Here is a 19,396-nt window from a genome sequence, read left to right as displayed (position 1 = left end):
TCGATCTTATTGGAATGAGAATGAGATATGAGTATAATATGTAGCATTACTCTTATTTTTATGTAAAGGCTGCTTAAGTGAGCCAGAGATGATTATTTATTGTATCACCGCAAGCCTTGGTAGACTCAAACTCTCAAGCATTCAACTTCAGGATTCACTGCATGCGGATTGTACAAATATTTGTTTGCCCCAAAGGTCTGAAAGTAGAGGTGACCTAATATGAGAAACTTTGATAGATGAGGAACTCGCATCAATTGGGCTGCCATTTGTAAACTTACCATACACATGGATTACCCATGCTTGCTAGTTGCAAAGAGGACATATATATTACTGCAGTATTTCCAGATGTTGTGGTTGAGGGGGGTAAGTTCCTACTCAGTACTCACACAACAATAATGGTGTCTCCCATTCAATAAAGACGTTTGCTACCCCGTGCAAGAGTAGCAGTGATGGTCCCAGGTCAAACCATTTAAATGAATACAAAAGTTTTTAGTTCAAAAAAGTTCATCCAATTTCGTCTATTAAATTAACATACCTATTCTAATGTAATTATCGTGTACATTCACACGCTCTATGTAAAATTCACATGTTCTAAACACATATATCAGTTTAATAGACTAGATTTAAAAATTTCTTCCAAGCTAGTTTAAAAAAAAGAATGAGAACTTCACTTAAAGAGTACCAAGCTTTCATTATTTTTTAAAGAACATACCTAAACTTCAAAACGTCTAAATTTAAGATATTCATTTTTCAGAAAGTTTTAATTTAGAGGTCCTCCGTTAAAATTTTTTATTAAATCCTATTAAAATTTTTAAAATACCCCTTCTCTTTTTTAAGAAAAAAAAAAATTGCTAGAATTTAGATGTTAATTAGAATTTAACGAAATTTGAAAAAAATACATATACCTGAATTTTTGAAATTTTAAAAATAAACTCCCTAAATTGATATGTTTTGAAGGTCCGGTATCTTCTTTAAAAAACGATGAAAGTTTTAACACCTTTAAGTAAAGTTATCCAAATAAATAAATAAATAAAAACCTTCTCGGTGGAAAACTGTCCCTTAAATGAAACCGCTAAAAGGGAGGACTGGGAGAGACTGACAGTCAATTCACGATGCTGCTTGAGAAGTCAATTCACGAGGACTGCAACAGCACGACACTCCCAGCATGCAATATTTGCCGACTTTGACCCTCTTTATTAACTCAATACCTCGATTTAAGGCTCCATACTTTTGACAACAATATGAGATTTTTATCATATTTTTAATCCCTTTCAAAATGAATGCATAGATCGACCCAATTGGATGGTTGCTTCGGATTTCCAGCATTCTAGTCAGAGGACTGACTCTGGTTCATGCTAAAATCTTAGAGAGTACGTAAACATTTGAGAGTGTAAAAGATCATGAATTTCTCTTTTCAAATTCCTATAAATGGAGTGCTGCAGAAGCATAAAAAAGGCATTATATATAAAATATAGAATGGAGAATTTCACAAATTGGCAAGACACCTTTCTATATATCTGCAGTTCTAACTTGTGTCTGCAATGGCTGAGAGCTATCACGAGATTATAATTATCACTAATCACATTCATTTCATAATACATTTAAGATGAAAGGATTAGAAATGAGACTCGAAAATAAAGAAAATACAGCAACATTTCATGCCGTGAAGATTTAAACTCACACTATAATTGATAAATTACACATTACCGAACTTGCGTTCAATTTACAACAAAATGCTACAAACTCCAGACCAATCTACCATGGCAGCACTATTCCTTCTGGAAGAATGAAAGAACGAGATCTGTATGTACAGAAAAGAGTTGTGTGTCCACAAAAAGCTGCTCGGGATGACAGAAAGAGTGGAAGAAAAAAATTAGTATGATTTCAGCTTTGTTAAAGTCTCTCCATAATACAGAGCATTAAGAGCATCCCAAACGAGTATTTCGACTAAACCCTAAACCCTTGCATGGTTTTTAATATAACATCCTAAAATAAAGCCAAGGCCCTAGAGGGAAAAGAAGCGGTTTTAAGAATTATTCTTGAACCCATGAACTCACCAACCACCCAATTCTTATCTTAGGGTGGGTGTAAGTGTCATTTGACTTAAGAACCATTGGCTCAGCCCTCCTCCACGAATCAAAGCCTTGGCCGTCTCCGAAAACCAAGCCACACTTACCTTCCCCAAATGCACTGCATGAGAGACACCCCTACGCCTTTTGACAAAACTTAACACCAAACACCCTTCCTCTACCGAAAACACAAATGTCTTGGCTTTAACAAACAAATGATTGGAGTACCCCAACACAAAATAGTCAAACCTGAGGGCTGGAGATAGTGCCAGAACTGGCTACCCAACTTACATGACTAAACACGTCAACATGAGCGGGCATGTGTTGACGTGAGAGAGACACAGAGACCTATTCTTACACATCAAAAATAAAAATAAATATACTAGGATCCTCAAATGGAGGAAAAGATAAAACCCATATCTAAACCACTAGCAAATTAATCCCTTGACTAATGTGAATAAGCAATAAAATTGCCTTACACAAACTACCCCAAGGGGCAGCTCAATTGGATGGGGCCCACGCTTCATTAAGCTAAGGTCACTAGTTCGATCTCTCCTTAAGGCCAATGACTTATCAAAAAAAAAAAAATTGCCTTGCACAAACTAGTGAAAAACATGTTAGATGGTAGGGAAACACACCTTCATAAATGGTCGATCACGACTAGGGAATGAGTCGATGAAACTCTCCTTCAAAAGCAATGATACCTATGAAGTAGAAGAAATTTAGTTTCAGATTTCCAGCAATATTTATAGATTGTTAAAACAAGTCAATGTTATCAAGTGATTGTTTGCTATTCAACATCCAAAGTCAAATCACCATGCAATTGTGCATCTATGTTTGCACACTTGCTAGGTATGAAAGTCTTTGAGCACAAAGTTATCATTCTCCATCAATGAAGTATAGTGAAAGACTGAATCCTCACTTTCATGATAAACAAAAGGAACTTTAAATAATAATCTGATCCCTATGCTTTCTATTTTTTGATGACGAGAAACTCCTAAAAGGCAAGGCCACTTCGTATACCCACACCTGTTAGATAAACCTTGGATCCGTGTAAAGCGCCCCCTCCACACGGATCATTTTTTCGCTATACTTAATGGACGGAGAAAATGAAAACGTTTTTGTACGCTTCTGCATAAATTTCTAATTCCCATCCTTTAATCTTAGTGATGTTTGTATCTACCACTTAAATATCAGATCTGGATTAGGAGAATATGGTGAAACTTTTTCTTGATAGGTAATGATCAACGCTATTTGAACAAGTAATCCCTTTTTCCAAAAACTTGGTTTTTGATAAATTAATATTTATCCTAAACACTTGAGCAAATAGAAAATGGTAAATTTAATTATTTAATTAAGATTCTAACATTTTCCCTTACTTTGGGCTCAAACTCCTGCTCAATTAATAAGACCCCACACATAGAATATTAAACTTAAATGAGGGGTATTTGTAGAGTCAATATTCGAACTCAAAAACCACCTACTCTAACACTATGATGACAAACCATTTATCTTAAAAGCTCCGGTAGGAAAGTGTTAATTTAATTATTAGTCAATATTATAACAATTACCATAATAAAAATAATGAAAAACTTCCCCCCCCCCCCAAAAAAAAAAAAAAAAACAGAAGTATCAGCGGTTTTTCAATCATAACCTCGAACTTCTAATTTTTGTAATGTTGGTATCCCAAGAATTTCCCCATTTTAATTTCACCCTTTTTTTTTTTTTTTGTTAAAATGCCCCCCTTTTTTATATACATATATATAAATAAAAAAGGTGAAAATTTTGGTTACCCACGGCCACATCGTGGGTCACCATAATTTTGTTTTTTTTGTTTTTTTTTTTTTGTTAAAATGCCCCCCTTTTTTATATACATATATATAAATAAAAAAGGTGAAAATTCTGGTTACCCACGGTTCACCATAATTTTGAATATATATATAAAAAATGGGGGCATGGCCATTTTGGGCATTTTAACAAAAAAGGGGTGAAATTATTGGGATACCGAACTAAAAGTTAAGGTTATGATTGCAAACCGCTAATACTTCCCGGGGGGGTTTACCCTAAAAATAAAAGAAAAATCATAAATAAAAGAAAAAAATGATTTTAGCATACGCAACCAACTATTGGAAACCAGTCAAATCAAGATTGCCTAACATTCAACTTGGAAATAAAATACAAACCTTATCATCATTGGACTGTACATTTGTAATTGTATGTGAACGGAGCTTAGAGCAAAGAGAATCCAAGTAAGACCTTAGCACTGCTAGGAAACCCTTGGCTGCTTCGACCTACATGTCACAAAGACATGAAAACAACAGTGAACATACCACTGAAATCACAGTTGCCACATCATTACTAGATAAGAATCTCATCTCAAATAGAAAATATATGGGAAATTGGACATCATTGATACTTGATATAATGTAGCTTAATTGACATGTCTATTATTTGTCCAGGCTTAATAATTGTTCCTGCCAAACTAAGATGGTCAAATCAAGATAAGAAACTAAACAAGGAAGTGAACCTAGGTTCTGCACTCAAAAATATAGATTATTTCCTACAAATAATCAATTAAGATAATACAGGAACAGATACGTATTACGAAAGGCAAAAGCTGCAAAACAATGGCATATCTTATCAACAATGGAGTAATCACACAGACTGCTCGCCAGCATTATTTGAGGCTTATGACAGGATAAGAACTTCACTTTGCACAAGGACATAAGAGGTCATACTAGTAAGGGTGCATATCTGCAAACAAAGGATACTGACAACCATCTTGTATGGATGTGACCAGCACAAAAAAACACTAGCAAGCACAAACCAACTGAATCTTATCTTAGTATTAAAGGTAACGGCATAAAGCCATGCTGGAACCATAATGAAGTGGTCATAACGAGAAAGCAAACTACAGAATCAGCTTTACAAATACAACAATGGTATTCTTTCAATAAGACTAAATTTACTTATAAAAAAAACAATGGTATTCAAACTCCCAATGCCTCAGGTTCTCTAGGAAAAGATCAAAACAAAAGCTGCTACTAATACAATCGTTCTAAAGATTTTTACTATAATGACAAACAATAATAACCACAATGTAAGTATTACCAAGGTCTAACAATATGTTCATTCAAATAAAAACAGAGGAAGCCTCTCAAGAATATTACAAACAAGGGCTTCCTGCCTGGACATTCATCAATAACATTAACAGCTTGAGAGAATTGAGAAAAGGGCCTGGGGGGAGGGGGAAGAGAGGGCATTATTAAGGAAGGAACAATGGGGCCAAAACAGTAAGGCAGAAGGGCACACCTGCACATCTGTGCATTCATACACGGGCCGTTTCCTCCCCAAATAACTTTCTCCTACAAGTTTTGCGTGATAAGGACGTAAGGAGGAAAATAACTCCTTTTGTTGTGGCAGTTGAGGTATCGACGGTGACTTCACCTAATGCATCATACAATAGATAAGGATTAGATAACTTGCTCCAAAGTTTAAGCTGAACAAAGGGTCCAAATAATATCTTGGAACTAACAATATTAAGAAGTTACATAAAGTAGGCAGCAAAAGAACATTCACCAAATGTAATACACAAATAAAATCATGCAAAAGAAAATCATGCACTTAAACTGAATTTGACCCTTTACATTTTTTTTTTATAAGTAATAGCAATTTATTAAAAAGCGCAGAGGGGCGCAACCCTTATACACCGACCCTTTACATTTGCTGGCCAAGATTACAGCGTCCTTTCCCTTGTATTAGCTTCCATGAGTACTCACCCCCATCAAACCATTTCACATTATTTTCAAACTTAGAACCACAATAAAGTCTCCTCCACGCATGTAAATACTCTAGGATCCATGGGCCTCAACCCCCTCAAGGCCCCAAAAAAAGGGATGCTATCCAAGTCTCAACCAATGCCAATCACAGATGAGAAGAAAATAAATATTTGACATGGCACATCATAAGTAGGTTGCTATCTTATGGTTAAACCATTTAAGGAGAAATTATCTGAACCCTAAAATTGTTTTGCAAGCAACAACTGCTATCATTTAAAGAAAAAATATTAGCAGTGATTACTAAAATATCTATAATCTTCAATAAATATCTGCCTTGTTTAATGACCATCATTTTTTTAAAAAAAGGAGGACAATAAGCTTGGATAATGCATGAGTCAAAAACCTGTCTAAACTTGCTCAAGTCAAAACTAGTTATCCAAATCAAATTTCTGAAGGAAAAAAATTATACACCTGGTTCTTGTTGACATCAACCAAAATGACATTAGTCAACTTTGACTGTACTTCATTGGTTTTGTTCTTCACACCCACCTGTACATGAAAATTACTTTTAGTAATCAATCAGATGTCAGAAGTAGTACTACCTAGAAAAATGATGAAGATGACAATGGCGGGAAGACACATTTGGACTCTTCTCCATCATAAGGACCCTTAAAAGTTTCCAACGGTATGCAGTTTGACAAAGGAAATTCTGGATCCAAACAACCTAACTTGCATGCATTTATTGTCTATATGCCCGTTTCTAGTTATATGCAGAGTGAATTATGGTTTGATCCAATCTCAGGAGTGGCCGGTAGGGTTTAGCCCATCTGGGGAGATTGTTTTGTGGGATCAGGGAGAGGAAAGTGATTCTCCTCACCCCTTGGGCGTTGCTCCTCCCGACTTACACTTGGAGTAGGAGTCAGATGGTGCTGAGGATGAAGATTCGGCCCTGGCTTTGTTGGATGCCATTGAGGAAGATTTTCATCGGGGTAGTATGGGGAAGCGGTATAAGTTCAAAGGAAGGAGAGAACTGCAGAATCTGAAGAGCTCCATAAACTACGACGTTGCGAGTGTGCAATCTAGGAGTAGGAGAGGAAAGGCTCAGGTTCTGTAGTTTGTGGGTTGCTTGTGGGCTGCGGGTGTTGTGTTTTAGGTTGTAGGTTCCTGTGGGTTTTTGGGTGGGTTTCTTGTGTGTTCTTTGTGGGTTGGATTGGCGTTCTTTGTGCTTGTAGGCTTAGGTTCTTGTGGGTTTGTTTGGTGGGTTTCGTTCTTTCTTTTTTTGGGTTTTTTTTTTTTTTTTCGTTTTCCAGCATTGCGTTTTCTCTTGTATACTGCCGGTGTATTAAGGGGCGCCTGACGCTTTTAATAAAACCAGGTTATTACTTATCAAAAAATTATGGTAAGATACATAAAGCACAACTAATGAGTACTTACAATGTACGGGACAGGTGCATCCAAAAAGTCCAGCATGTCATTTGGTAAGATCTGGATGTTTATGCACATGATTAAGACCCAAAGAATAGTTGAAAAATAATAAGTACAAAAATAATCCTAAAATTCACAGTTTAATTGAAAATTTCACAGGCCAGAAGAAAACTATACCGGCATTAGCAGGCTTTGCCACTGGTAGGGACGGATTAGAGGGATAATGGACAAAACTGAGGCAGATAAGATTCCCTGTACAACAAGAATTTCAAATCCAATATAATCTCAAAGGTTGTACTGTATTTCTGAGACTATTGTTAGATTAGGATAAATTATATTTTACAGTTGGTTATTTGATTTAGAAGATATGGTTAAGTTTGCCTTGAATTGAAGTGTGTAACTTCCCATTATAAATGTGTGTGGGGGATAATTAAGAAAAATATTCTACTGCTTATTTTTAGTAACAACTGCTAAAAGCAAATGACAAAACCTAAATAATTCAAATAGAATTTTGAAGGGTTTTGCAATGAAATACATGACATTTGACAATACATCTATAAATGACTGCAACACTTATGCATTTAATTCTGCAGACTGCCCAAGCCCAACCAATATGACATAATCTACATGAATGGATGAGGCAGCCCAGAATCATCCTACATGTTTTTGAAATTGGGACTAACCTAAGTACATCGCATTTCTCAGATGATTTCCTCAGCAAAAAAAATAATATATGGTGCAGACTATACATCTTTTTAGACCATTATAAACTTCAATTTGAGGCAAATTTACATACCAGATTGGAACAAACAACCACAATCTGCTTCTCCAGTAGAGCTCCTGCAAACAATGTCAAGACCTACAAAGTGCAAAGACAATCAATATCCATGTTTCAGCCATCATGTAAACCTTGCATGCAAGCAACACATAACCTCTCACATTCAAGTTGCTATTGATTACAGGAAGAAACCACCATATTCACCCTGATCAGCATAATTCATATTAAAGATACATGATATCTGTCACATAGTGACAACATTCTAACAGAGACTAGAAATACATACAGGAGGCTTCAACGTTTGATGATGTATTTCAACTGTAACGCCCTGACTTTTATATAAGTCATAAAGCGAAATTATCACAATTCCAAGCGGCACTACTACTAAACTTTTACACTCTCAATGAAGATTTGAGTATAAATTGTCAACTTTAGAATGTTTATCCAGAAGGTGGACAACAGCTATTTTATTCATTTCATAATTTTAGGGTAAGCAATAAAATACACAACTAACTACCAGCTAGCCACTGAGGCAAGGCTTCCAAGTGCATGTGTGCCCCCTTTTTCCTATCAGCTAGTAGCCAAGCCACCCCCTCTATGGACCTAGCCTCCTTGTGGTTGCTTCCCTTGTTACATCTCTTTGGAAATGCCACATTTTCTGTAGTAAGAAGATCGTTAGTCTAGTCCTACGAAAATTTTCTCAAACCATTGCTCACGAACTGCAACCCTTTACTAGACTTTTGAAAAGCGACTTTACAACTTACAACTAGACCTATCGAACCTATTTTATACTGAGAGTATCCTTAGCATAGGACCCTAGGTTCTGGTATTCTTTTCCTAGACTAACTACCTCTCATGGGTCCTCAGAGCCAATTGCTCTGATACTATCTGTAACACCCAGACTTTTATATAAGTTGTAAAGCGGAATTATTGCAATTCCATGTGGCACTACTACTAAACTTTTACACTCGTATCTTCCACTACGAATGTAAAAATTTAGTGGGGCCACGTGGGATTATGATAATTCCGCTTTACGAATTATATAAAAGTCAGGGTGTTACATCAATCTTGCACTTTACCCATATGAGTAATTCTACACACACACACACATACCTATATAGTCTCTTTGTAACAGTGATGAAATAAATCCAAACATAAAGTTTATCCTCAAAAAGATGAGCAGGACGTTACTACTAGCCAAGCTGCAGACAACACTAAAAGAAAGCGTCCAGCAAAAATTAAATATATAAATACATAGAAAACAACAAAAATCAAGAGCAGTTAATTTGAGAGAACAATTAATAAAATACAAAGCTGGGTATCAACTTACATTCTCAAGTCGTAAGGAGCCACATATGCATGCAACAGCCCAAACTGATAATGCAGTTGCTTCCTCCTCCACCATAAGTACACCGTGAGCCTGATAAAAACCAGCAACAATAAGATGCCAATGACCTACAATGCCTAAAATAACGTGTAACATTTTTTTCCTGGGCCAATGGAAGAGTTAAATTTCTGGCAATTTTTTTTTTTTTTTTTTTTTATGAGTTCTGGCAAAATTATTGCCGAAGAACAAGTTAAGCCAAAATCAACCACAGATGAAAAAGGTCAGGTTAATTCATCTGATCCTACAAAGTTATCATCAGAATCTACCTCAGCAAACTCCAGACTTGTACTGCATGATCTCAAATCAATAGTTGAGCCAGCAATATGTAAAACTGTTTCATCTGGTCTGTGATATTCCAAAGGATGCAGGTGCTCCAAAGGCCAAAACCTAAGTGTTAAACCCCTGGCAGGGAAATGTAACCGATAATACTCGCATATTATCTGTAATGATCCATGATTGTTTGCCTGGAAACCAGGAAAACTTTGTCAATTGTTAATAGGAGATCCAGGGTACAAGATTACGAGGCAGGCGGCTTAAAAACATTTAACAGGCATATCTGAAAAATGACTCATTCGAACCTTAGCCCATTCAAGAATATCAATGAGGTCACTGGGATCCTCCTGGCCAGAGAAAGAAGCCTCTTCTGTCTCCGTATCATCAACATCACTTCTAAAATTTCTTTCGTCACTAGGAGAACCCTGAAAACTGCATAAAACAATATGTATATATAAATGGCATCTATAAGCAGCTTGCAATCATTCAACAGTGTTTTCTAATGAAGGCAACACACAGCTTACAATCATACAACACTACTTTCTAATTTCCATCTCTATAGTAATTTTTATTTTTTATTTTTGATAACCGGGGTATCTGGGGCGAACTAGATCCTTGAGGCATCGTGCAAAGCGCTCCCTCCACACAGGTCAGGTAAAGCTCGCGCTTTCGCCCGCGGACGTGGTCCCAAGGATCTATCTCCCTAGTATTGAAAAGGCATACACACATAACAGAGCTTTTTACCTACACTTGTTATGCATTAGAGAAGCAACTCCATAAAACAACTAGAGATTTACATGTCCTACAGGTTCCATTAGCTAATTTCAGTTTTTATACTATCCCCTAAAGGAAAGAAAACTTGTACCCTGAATGTGCTATTGTCCCAATCACATAATACACTGAACAAGAGAGATTTACCTAGAGGAAGATTCAGAGCTTTCATACTGACATTGCCGCAGGAGTGGCAGGACAGCATTTGGTACACGCTTTTCTACCACTTGCTTATTTGTCGAGCAATCATCAGCGTTGATATCACAATCTTCAGAATTTGCAGCACTAGATTCTCGTTTCACTGTCACCATCTCAGAATCAGGATCTACAGGAACAACATTATCATTGACACCTTTCTTCAGCAAGAAAAGGTCCCCATCAAGCATTTGACGCTCTTCATGACTCCCATCATCTGAATCTCTTTCAGGCTTAGACTCTCTTAAACTTAATTCAGAAATTTCTGCAGTTCCATTCAGCATGTCCTCTGCAACTCTATGATTCGGTGATACACCATCTAAATTTTCATCTGTATTTTCTTCAAAGTTTTCTTCCTTCCTACAATCCTCAGGGGACTCAAAATTCAAAATACCAATATCTTTCGTTAACCGTTCCAACCTTTCTTCTGTGAATATGCTGCAGGAAAATTTCAAAAAATGACAAGATGAGCAATGACATGAAAAAAGATAAGAAGTACGTTGCTGGCATTGAATAGTAAAGACAAAGTACTATATCAAATAGAATCTTCCTTTAAATCATGAATTTTCACCCAATGTTACCCACCATGGACCCAAGAGAGAGAGAGAGAGAGAGAATTTGCAGCCTAAACTTCTGTTTATTTTATAACTAAAACCTGAGTTCTACCATAAGAAAAATATACATTTTAAGGAATCATGTGAAATTTTCTTTAAAATTTGTTGTCTGAAGTCAGGAAAACAAACGTCCTAAGTTCTATTACACATTCTCTTCTCCATTTTGTTGTGATCAAATGGAGAACATAATGATCTTGGGTATCTTCTCGGTTGTGCACCATTGGGTTGTTTTATTGTTGGGTTTTTTTTAATAAGTAAATCAATCTCATTAGAAAGTGCAGAACGGCACAACCTAAGTACACAAGAAGTATACAAAAGAGACCCACAACTGAGGAAAAAAAAAAGGAACATAAGTCCAAAATTTCAGTAAAACTAGAAAAGTAAGGACTGTTGTATGCCTTCATCCAAGCATAAAGGGATTTGAACATAATGATCTTTAGTTCTGCCGCCGAAATCTTGCAATCCTTAAAGCTTATGTTCCACTCACGCCAGATGCACCACATTTACTTATAAAAAATAAAAAAAAGATGCACCACATTAAGCACAAAGGGGCCATCCTCCAAACTTCTAAAATGTTATGGCTTCCCCAATGACCTCTCCAGCTAGCCAACACATCCGCCACTCTTCTAGGCATGACCCACTCTACACCAAAAAGACATCAGATCGAAATCCATAATTCTCTTGCCACTTCATAGTGTAGAAGAAGATGATGATCTATGGTCTCTCCACTTTTGCACATACAACACCAATCCACTGCTATGATATTCATCTTCCTCAAATTATCCAAAGTTAAGATCTTATCTAGCACTATCGTCCACACAAAGAACGCCGCTCTTGAATGAGCCTTATACCTCCAAATGCGCTTCCAATGAAATGGGGAGCCATCGGGAGTGCAAAGCGCATGATCAAAAGACCTTACTTCAAACATCCGCCTTTTGGAGGGGATCCAACAAAAGGAGTCTAGTTGCTTGGAGAGCTTCAAGGGCAAGGAGAAGTTTGAGCAAAGAGATGAAAAAGGGATTCAGAAGAGGCCTCTCGCTTTCTGGTTTCAATTCATTCTCTTACTATAGCCTCTAGTTCTTTCTTGAATTTTATAGATGCTCTAAGTCTAGAATTTGATTTATCTTCTTTTCCCTTTTTTTCCTTATCCCTTTTCCTTCCTCTTAGAGTGGTGCCTGTTGCATCTTCTAATATAAGCTTTTTGCTTATTGCTCCCCCCCCCCCCCCCCCCCCCCCCCTTTTTTTTTTGAGAGGGCGGGGGGAGGGGGACCTCAAATCATGTCATTTTAACTGCAAAACTATATCTCAGTTTCCGGAATCTTGTATCGTTCAAAGCCTCTTTATATCAATATCACACATAGTTCCACCCCAAAGTCAGGAACCCCATTGCTAACTCCTTAAAGCAAGATACGGTAAACATGCTTTTCTTTTTCTTTTTTTATCCATTCACTAACATGCCTTTGGGAATATAGCATGTAAGATACATTTAAACATTAATAATTATATTCAACATATGTGTACACACAAATAAACTCTGCCAAACATTTTAAAAGCCATCACCTATTCCCATCGTAACTCCCACCTACTGCAATTCAAAACCAAAAGTAAATTGATCAAACATAAATTAACACACCTATTCAATACACCAAAATGCAATTCGAAGAATGGAAGCCTTGAGAGAATGCAATAACATCTCCGTGTGGTTAATATATGACGGCTTAAAGATGAGCAGGAAGGTTGTTTATCTGAAATCATGGAAAGCAATCCAGAGGGCTTTTGTACTAGTTCTTCAACTAACACACAGCATCCATACATTGTTGAATCATCAGCAACCTATGAAACAAATGAAAAAATTGCATAGGTATGTATCATAGAGAAAACAAAAAGAAAAAAGGATCAAATAATTAGCTTGGAGAAAAAGAAAGCAAACAAATTAAATCTATTCAAGTAAAAGGAGAAAATAGCTCAAATGGGGCACATCAGTACAAAGTTAAGCAAGTATCTTAAGTTTCAATGCATATCTGTCAGAGCTAATAAAAATTAGAAAGCTAACAGTACATAACTCAATTATGTTAATCCTCTTGGGCCTTGCTTGCCTTCAAGGAAGATTCTCCTCCTTGAGCCATTCAATACAACTCCAAACAATCACTGAACGGCATGACTCAATAAACCGGTTCATTGCAAAACCAGCAACTCCAGAACATACTTCCCCGGTAAGAATAACAGTATACATCCCACTACTTGATTTCCATGAGTCTAGCAATTTGTTATGCTTAGTGTGTGTTTAACTGGAGCATACAAGATCTTGGCATGGGAAAAGCTAATTCAAACTCCATCCATTCCTATTTATATTAAATGCTCCTCCGATGATCATATCATTTCTCCAAATTGGGCTATAGCTCCTTTTGAACCTTCATCCCCATTCAGTAATCATTAGATAGATCATTTCTCAAACAACAGTCATTAATAGGGAATGAGTCTGAGACATTATGAACAATAACAGCCAATGTTTTAGGTTTCTCATAGATTGGAACTAACAAAGTTCAGGGTATATCAAAACAACACAGATTTTGCAGGTGTTAGCACTAACAAAGAGTACGTGTTGGCAAATGATAAAAGGGCAGAGTTCAGCACTCAATTGGGGTTCTGCATCAGGGCAACAATGGAAGATGAACCAAACGGCAATGGATTAAATATCAAACAAAGGCACTCATAATTTGATAAGCCTCAAAATAACTTAAAGAGAAATCAAGTTTAACCATTATATCATCAAAGAACCCCAATTGATGACTGCACAATAGAAACTGAAAACACTACAAAGTTATTAAAAAAAAAAAAAAGGTTCTACAACTACAGAAAGCTGCAGCAAAAAATATAGTTGCTGAGAACATAATTTAAAAATAGCTCTATGCATGAAGATTGACGTTGTGAGTTAAAGTAGCAAGAAACCTGTCTCTATTCCAAGAACTATCAGGTTATAGGTCAAGGAGAAGATTTCGGAAACAGAGTTATAGAATTCTTGTTAAGAAAAGAGCAAATGATACAAAAGCAAGAAAACAAAAGCAATGCAACATAACATCCCGTAGCTTACCTGTAACCGGAATACAAAGGAGAGATCACTTTGTTTGAGGTGTTCCTGTAATATAAGCAAGGAACTAGAGGATCAAAAAAAATTGGAAATTATATTGGAAGCTACTCAAACTGTAAATTTGAAGGAAAACAAACCAAACTTGGTAAATATAACTCATCAAAGGCTACAAGTAACATAAGCATTAACTAGCTGATAATAAAAACAGTTCTCATGGTAACACAATGGGTCATAATATATCAAAGTACCTGCCCAAGAAGAATTTCATTCAACTCACTCATGGAAGGACTTCTCTCAATGGAATGAACCTGAAATTACACATCACCAAGTTTTAGAAACACCTATGTAAAAGCTTACGCCTACTTCAAGAACAAACAAAAACAAAAATCTGCATTAGAGAGCTAAAATACATAAGCAAGAAACAAAATAAAGACTAAAGTCTCAAACCAGTTAGGTACATAAGTGTTCAGACATTTTAACTTCTTGAAAAGTAGAAAGAAACATGCTCACATGAAGTATCAGTTGTGCCAAACTTTCTATTCTTACATAAACTGCACGACAGATGTAGTTACACCATAGTTTAACAAATTCTGTTACCTTTTTAATCCCGTTTTTTATATCAGAGAGCGATAATAGGCTAGCGCTTCCCCTCCCAAATACCTCCTCCCCCCAAGAACTTCCTCTTATTAAAGGGCTAGAGGTATCACTTGGCTACAAGGGCCAGTTATGTCTTCACTTAACCGTTGGATTAGTGATATTCCACAGTGGGCCCCCCACTTTCCCTGAAGGTACAAATGTCTCCAGCTAAAAATATTTGATATCATATGAAAAATTACCCAGAGTTTCCGATCATTTCTTGTTTATCTTTTGTTGCAATTCTCAAGAAAATTGGAAAAGGTTCAAACTATCAATAAAGCAGTTGCAAGCATAATTAGAGAAATATCTTAAAAGTGGGATTTTTTTTTTTTGTGGATAAATCAAATTTTATCGGAAAAAAACAAGAGACAACCCTTAGTAAATAGGCACCGTGCAAGAGAATGGCGCTAAAAAAATTAGCATCCAAAGCTTAAAAAGTCTTCAAAATCTATTAAGGAAGAAAACCAATCACAGCTCAAAGATTTAATCCAATAACAAAAGGGGAAAGAAAAAGAAGGTATCTGAAGGTTTAGTCATCGTACTTTTTACTCTTATTCAACTTATGTGGATTTCTATGAACAGGCTCCAACATTGAAAGCGGAAGATATTTGGATGATATCAACTTCTCTAAAGTTTCAAAATTTAATGAGCATTTTTCTTGTATCAGTAAGATGGTAACTAAATAAACTTCACTGTTACATTACATTTTATGATTCCACAACAGCTGAACAACTAGAAGTCATGAGCTAATAAGAAATATAGCTCCTAACTTTCAAATACACAAACTGATCATTCCAAAAATTGACCCAAAAAGCATACACCCTACCTCCAAGCCTCCTGGGAAGCAAAATGAAAGAAGATCTTTGTATTTAAGAGGCAGTTGCTTTTCTGGAGGGTAAACAAATAAGACCTGGAAATAGAAACAACAACAAATCACATCAAATGCTTAACAAACATCTAAATGCAAATGAACTCAATATTTGCTTAAGAATACCCACCTGAGGTTCAATGTTGGGTTCTACACGCGATTGATTCTGAGAACTCAGCGCACTTCGCAATCTTCCAGAACCTTCGGACTTTCTGGCAATGTATTGCCTATGAAGTGCTTGAATATCACAGTTAGGATGAAGCCCTACAACTACCATGCTCTCAAAAAGTCTTGTCGGCTCCTTTAAAGACCTATGATCCTGCACACTTAAATAGGATAGATGTTATTCAAACACTATAGACAAAACTCTCATTTGATGAGAAAAAAGCACAAACAGTAATCACCAACAGCGGCCTGTATCAGCCATCATATTTCACTAATCAACTAAATGAATGAAACGAAGCAGGACGGTATGGCTATATAAAATCAAACTTGGGAAACCCTTCAGCAACAGCTTGCTGAATTTCCTCCATTGAGACAAATTAGTAACATGAACATGGAAGAGTCCACTGAAACACGATTAGCATACCAAGTATTGCAACTGAAAGCTTGCCCATTGGCGCTTTTGGCTAGTCAGAACTTCTGGATTGTAAGTTGCACTTTTCACTTCAGATGGCTGTGCGAATCCTTTTAGCACTCTAGCAACTTGGCGCTGCAGTTTTTGCATTGGGCTACCACCATTATCATCTTTCAATGAAAATACCACAGATGGGCGTGGTGAACGAGCAGCAGTGGCAGCAGCAGCCGCAGCGGCGACAGCTCTTGCAACATCTTCAAACGAAGCACCCCAACCTGGGCTACCAGTCTCTTCATGATTAGTCATCCTAAAAAATCTCCCTCCTGCCACACAATAATACAAGCCTGAGATACACAAAGTTATTACAAAATCACTAGCTAAATTAGAATACATATTACGGCAGAAACACAAAGCTTGATACTCAAGACCTCACAATTATATCTGACACCCAGAACTAGAAACGACTAGCCAAGTAGTTAGCTTAGCAACAAACAACTGTTGTTAACAACTACAAATAAAGCAACTTTTAGACTGTCCTCATATTCCAAGACAACATAGAGCATAATAAATGAACGATAATTCACAATCCCCTACTCCTGAAGACACTTCAAACTGTCAAAAGATATACTTTTTATGCTTTTACGCTATATTTGGAACCTTCCCAGCAATTTCCAATACCCATTGCACACACTAAATTTGTAAGCGGATTAGCAGAAATTGTCCGAAACCCTTTTTTCTTAAAGTGAAATCATCCAAAAACTAATCTTGTAAATTATTCCTTCTACTTCCACTGCATACGCGCGCGCGTCCGTGTATACACAGATAAAAACACACACAAGTATAAAGAAATTTTCCTCAAAGAAATCGGATTAAGCTAGTAATCAAGATGCAACCTTGTACACCAATTTATGAGATTTTTAGGCTGAAGAAAAAAAATTAAAACGTTTGTATAAACAAGTTAATTTTCCTTCTATCCAACTTGACAGTTACACAAGTTCAGGCAAAAACAAAACAAAACAAGACAAAAAAACTACAACTTTGACCTTCTAGTAAACATGAATTTGACAACTGAATGAATTCAATAACTCTGTGAATCTAATAAACAAGCATAAAGAACCACGAAATTAACACCACCGTCAAACAAACAGAACAAAAACAAAGGAACTTTAGTATCTGTGCTTGTAAATGAAACAATCATTCAGAAACAAATTGAATGAAACACATAACAACAAGAACTATCACTGAAGAGCTCACCTTTCAACAACCGATTATTCACCAATTCTAGACACAGAGAGAGAGAGAGAGAAGAAGAAGAAGTTCAGGCGGCCACAACAAAGCTCTGCCTCTGAAAACGGTTCTCAAAGAGAGAGGATGAGATGGGAGATTTTTGTGAAATTAATTAGGATTAATTAATACATTAATAGATGTATTAAAAATGGTTAGAAAGAGATGAAAGAGGACCCTCGTGGGCGTCGAAACTGCAATAAGAGGAAGAAGAGAGAGAGAGATAAAAGGGAGGGGACGGTCAGTTTCTTCTTCGCTGTGTCGTGTCCATGTGTACTCTTGTGCTCCCTGTTAGCGATTGAGAGCTCTTGTTTGGTAACAAGAATAGGCATCCAATGAACCACTTTTCTTCTTCTTTCTTTTTCTTATTTTTAAATCATTTTTTATGTAATGAATATTAAATTTACGGGGTTAAATTATTAGGGTAAATTATAATTTTATCCAATAAATTAATTACGTATTTCTAACTCATCCTTATAAAATTTAATTAAGTGTAATTTAAACTTTTTTTAAAAAAATTTGTGTCTAGTTGTCTCCTCTTTTTTATGTACTCCATTTAAGTCCATAGATGAATGGAAAAATGTGTAAAATAATTAAATTATCCATTTGTGTAAAATACAAGTTTTAAATGTTAAAAAAAAAAAATTAACTGTATTCTCAAATATTCTTTATATTAATTTTTTAATATAAAATGATTAATATTTGTTTAACAGCCATTTATCTAAAAAATTTAAGCTCATAAAAATAATAAATTTAATCATCTCAAGATTTAAACTTAAAATTTCTATTTTGATATTATATTAAATTATCAATTATCTTAAAAAAAATTAATATTATATGTTATATTTTTATTCCACAACTATCCAAAAATGTTTTTTTTTTTTTTTATTGAATAAGGAAGGAAAAATGGGATGAAGTCACACACATCGGAACTGAATTAAGAGAAAAAGGTAGATACAGACAGTCTTACAATATTGACTTTACAGTCTTAATGAATCCTTTAATATATTTTTTAATAATAACTTATTCAAAAATTAATTAAAACTATCACATTAATATTATAAAAAATAATTATATATTATATAAAAAATACTATATATTACACACTCATCTCATATTAATTTCAGTTAATAGATGTGGCCGTTGGATGAACTCTTATTAACTAAAAAAAAGAGGGGTGTATTACTTTGAGATTGGCTTTTAGCCCGGATACCCGGGGCGTGCGATGCGCCGCTCTTCGATATAAACGAAACAAATTGGAGGGGGGGAAGTTTAAGGAGTTGATACTCGCAGCTGTCCAGGCTTTCATCGGCTTCTGAGATATTGACACGTGGCATAAATGTTTGAAGGATTACTGTTTTCGAGTTAGCTAATGCCGCGTGGCGTGTACAAGATTCTGTTGAGAGACGGGATTGGTCTTTTGGTCAAAGGATTATGTGAAACGCTTTTTTGGGAGTTTCTTTTTCGATTTTTTTAATGGGGTTTTTTGTGAGGATGGGCATGATGGAGTATGATGAGGTAGACAAAAGATGTGGCCTTTCTGCTCGTGTTGTGGGAGAGGGACCAGGAGGAATTGGATGGAGCTCATGGCTAACATCATTGTAGGACAACAGAACCGTGTGGGGTACCCTCTTATAAGTACTGTTCGACTG

The 19,396-nt window shown here is 36.0% G+C and overlaps 1 protein-coding gene across 1 annotated transcript; it reads right to left on the bottom strand.

Moving 5' to 3' along the window:
• Positions 1-1,484: 1,484 nt before the first annotated feature.
• LOC133856974 (uncharacterized) lies at positions 1,485-18,044 on the bottom strand. Its single transcript, XM_062292047.1, has 19 exons — positions 17,715-18,044; positions 16,473-16,783; positions 16,014-16,202; positions 15,842-15,925; positions 14,628-14,687; positions 14,383-14,427; positions 12,925-13,124; positions 10,630-11,115; positions 10,017-10,143; positions 9,705-9,902; positions 9,382-9,471; positions 8,070-8,132; positions 7,451-7,525; positions 7,283-7,333; positions 6,320-6,397; positions 5,382-5,516; positions 4,253-4,360; positions 2,708-2,773; positions 1,485-1,838 (listed from the first exon to the last, which is right to left on the bottom strand). Exons 2-19 carry the CDS (start codon positions 16,764-16,766, stop codon positions 1,770-1,772), a joined length of 2,418 nt encoding a protein of 805 aa, XP_062148031.1. The 5' UTR covers positions 16,767-16,783; positions 17,715-18,044; the 3' UTR covers positions 1,485-1,769.
• Between the last annotated feature and the right edge of the window lie 1,352 nt (positions 18,045-19,396).

The sequence above is a fragment of the Alnus glutinosa genome, chromosome 14 (assembly GCF_958979055.1).
Source record: "Alnus glutinosa chromosome 14, dhAlnGlut1.1, whole genome shotgun sequence".
Taxonomy (NCBI): domain Eukaryota; kingdom Viridiplantae; phylum Streptophyta; class Magnoliopsida; order Fagales; family Betulaceae; genus Alnus; species Alnus glutinosa.
This window is presented reverse-complemented; position numbering and strand designations above follow the sequence as displayed.

What these genes read in the sequence shown, in the direction of transcription:
- LOC133856974 (XM_062292047.1), bottom strand. Translation starts at nt 16,766, where the DNA reads ATGACTAATCATGAAGAGACTGGTAGCCCAGGTTGGGGTGCTTCGTTT. An exon ending in CAAGTCTGGAGTTTGCTGAG is followed by an intron (nt 9,472 to 9,704) that starts GTAGATTCTGAT and finishes GGTTTTTATCAG; the next exon opens with GCTCACGGTGTACTTATGGT. An exon ending in ATGAATGCACAGATGTGCAG is followed by an intron (nt 4,361 to 5,381) that starts GTGTGCCCTTCT and finishes TGTGACATGTAG; the next exon opens with GTCGAAGCAGCCAAGGGTTT.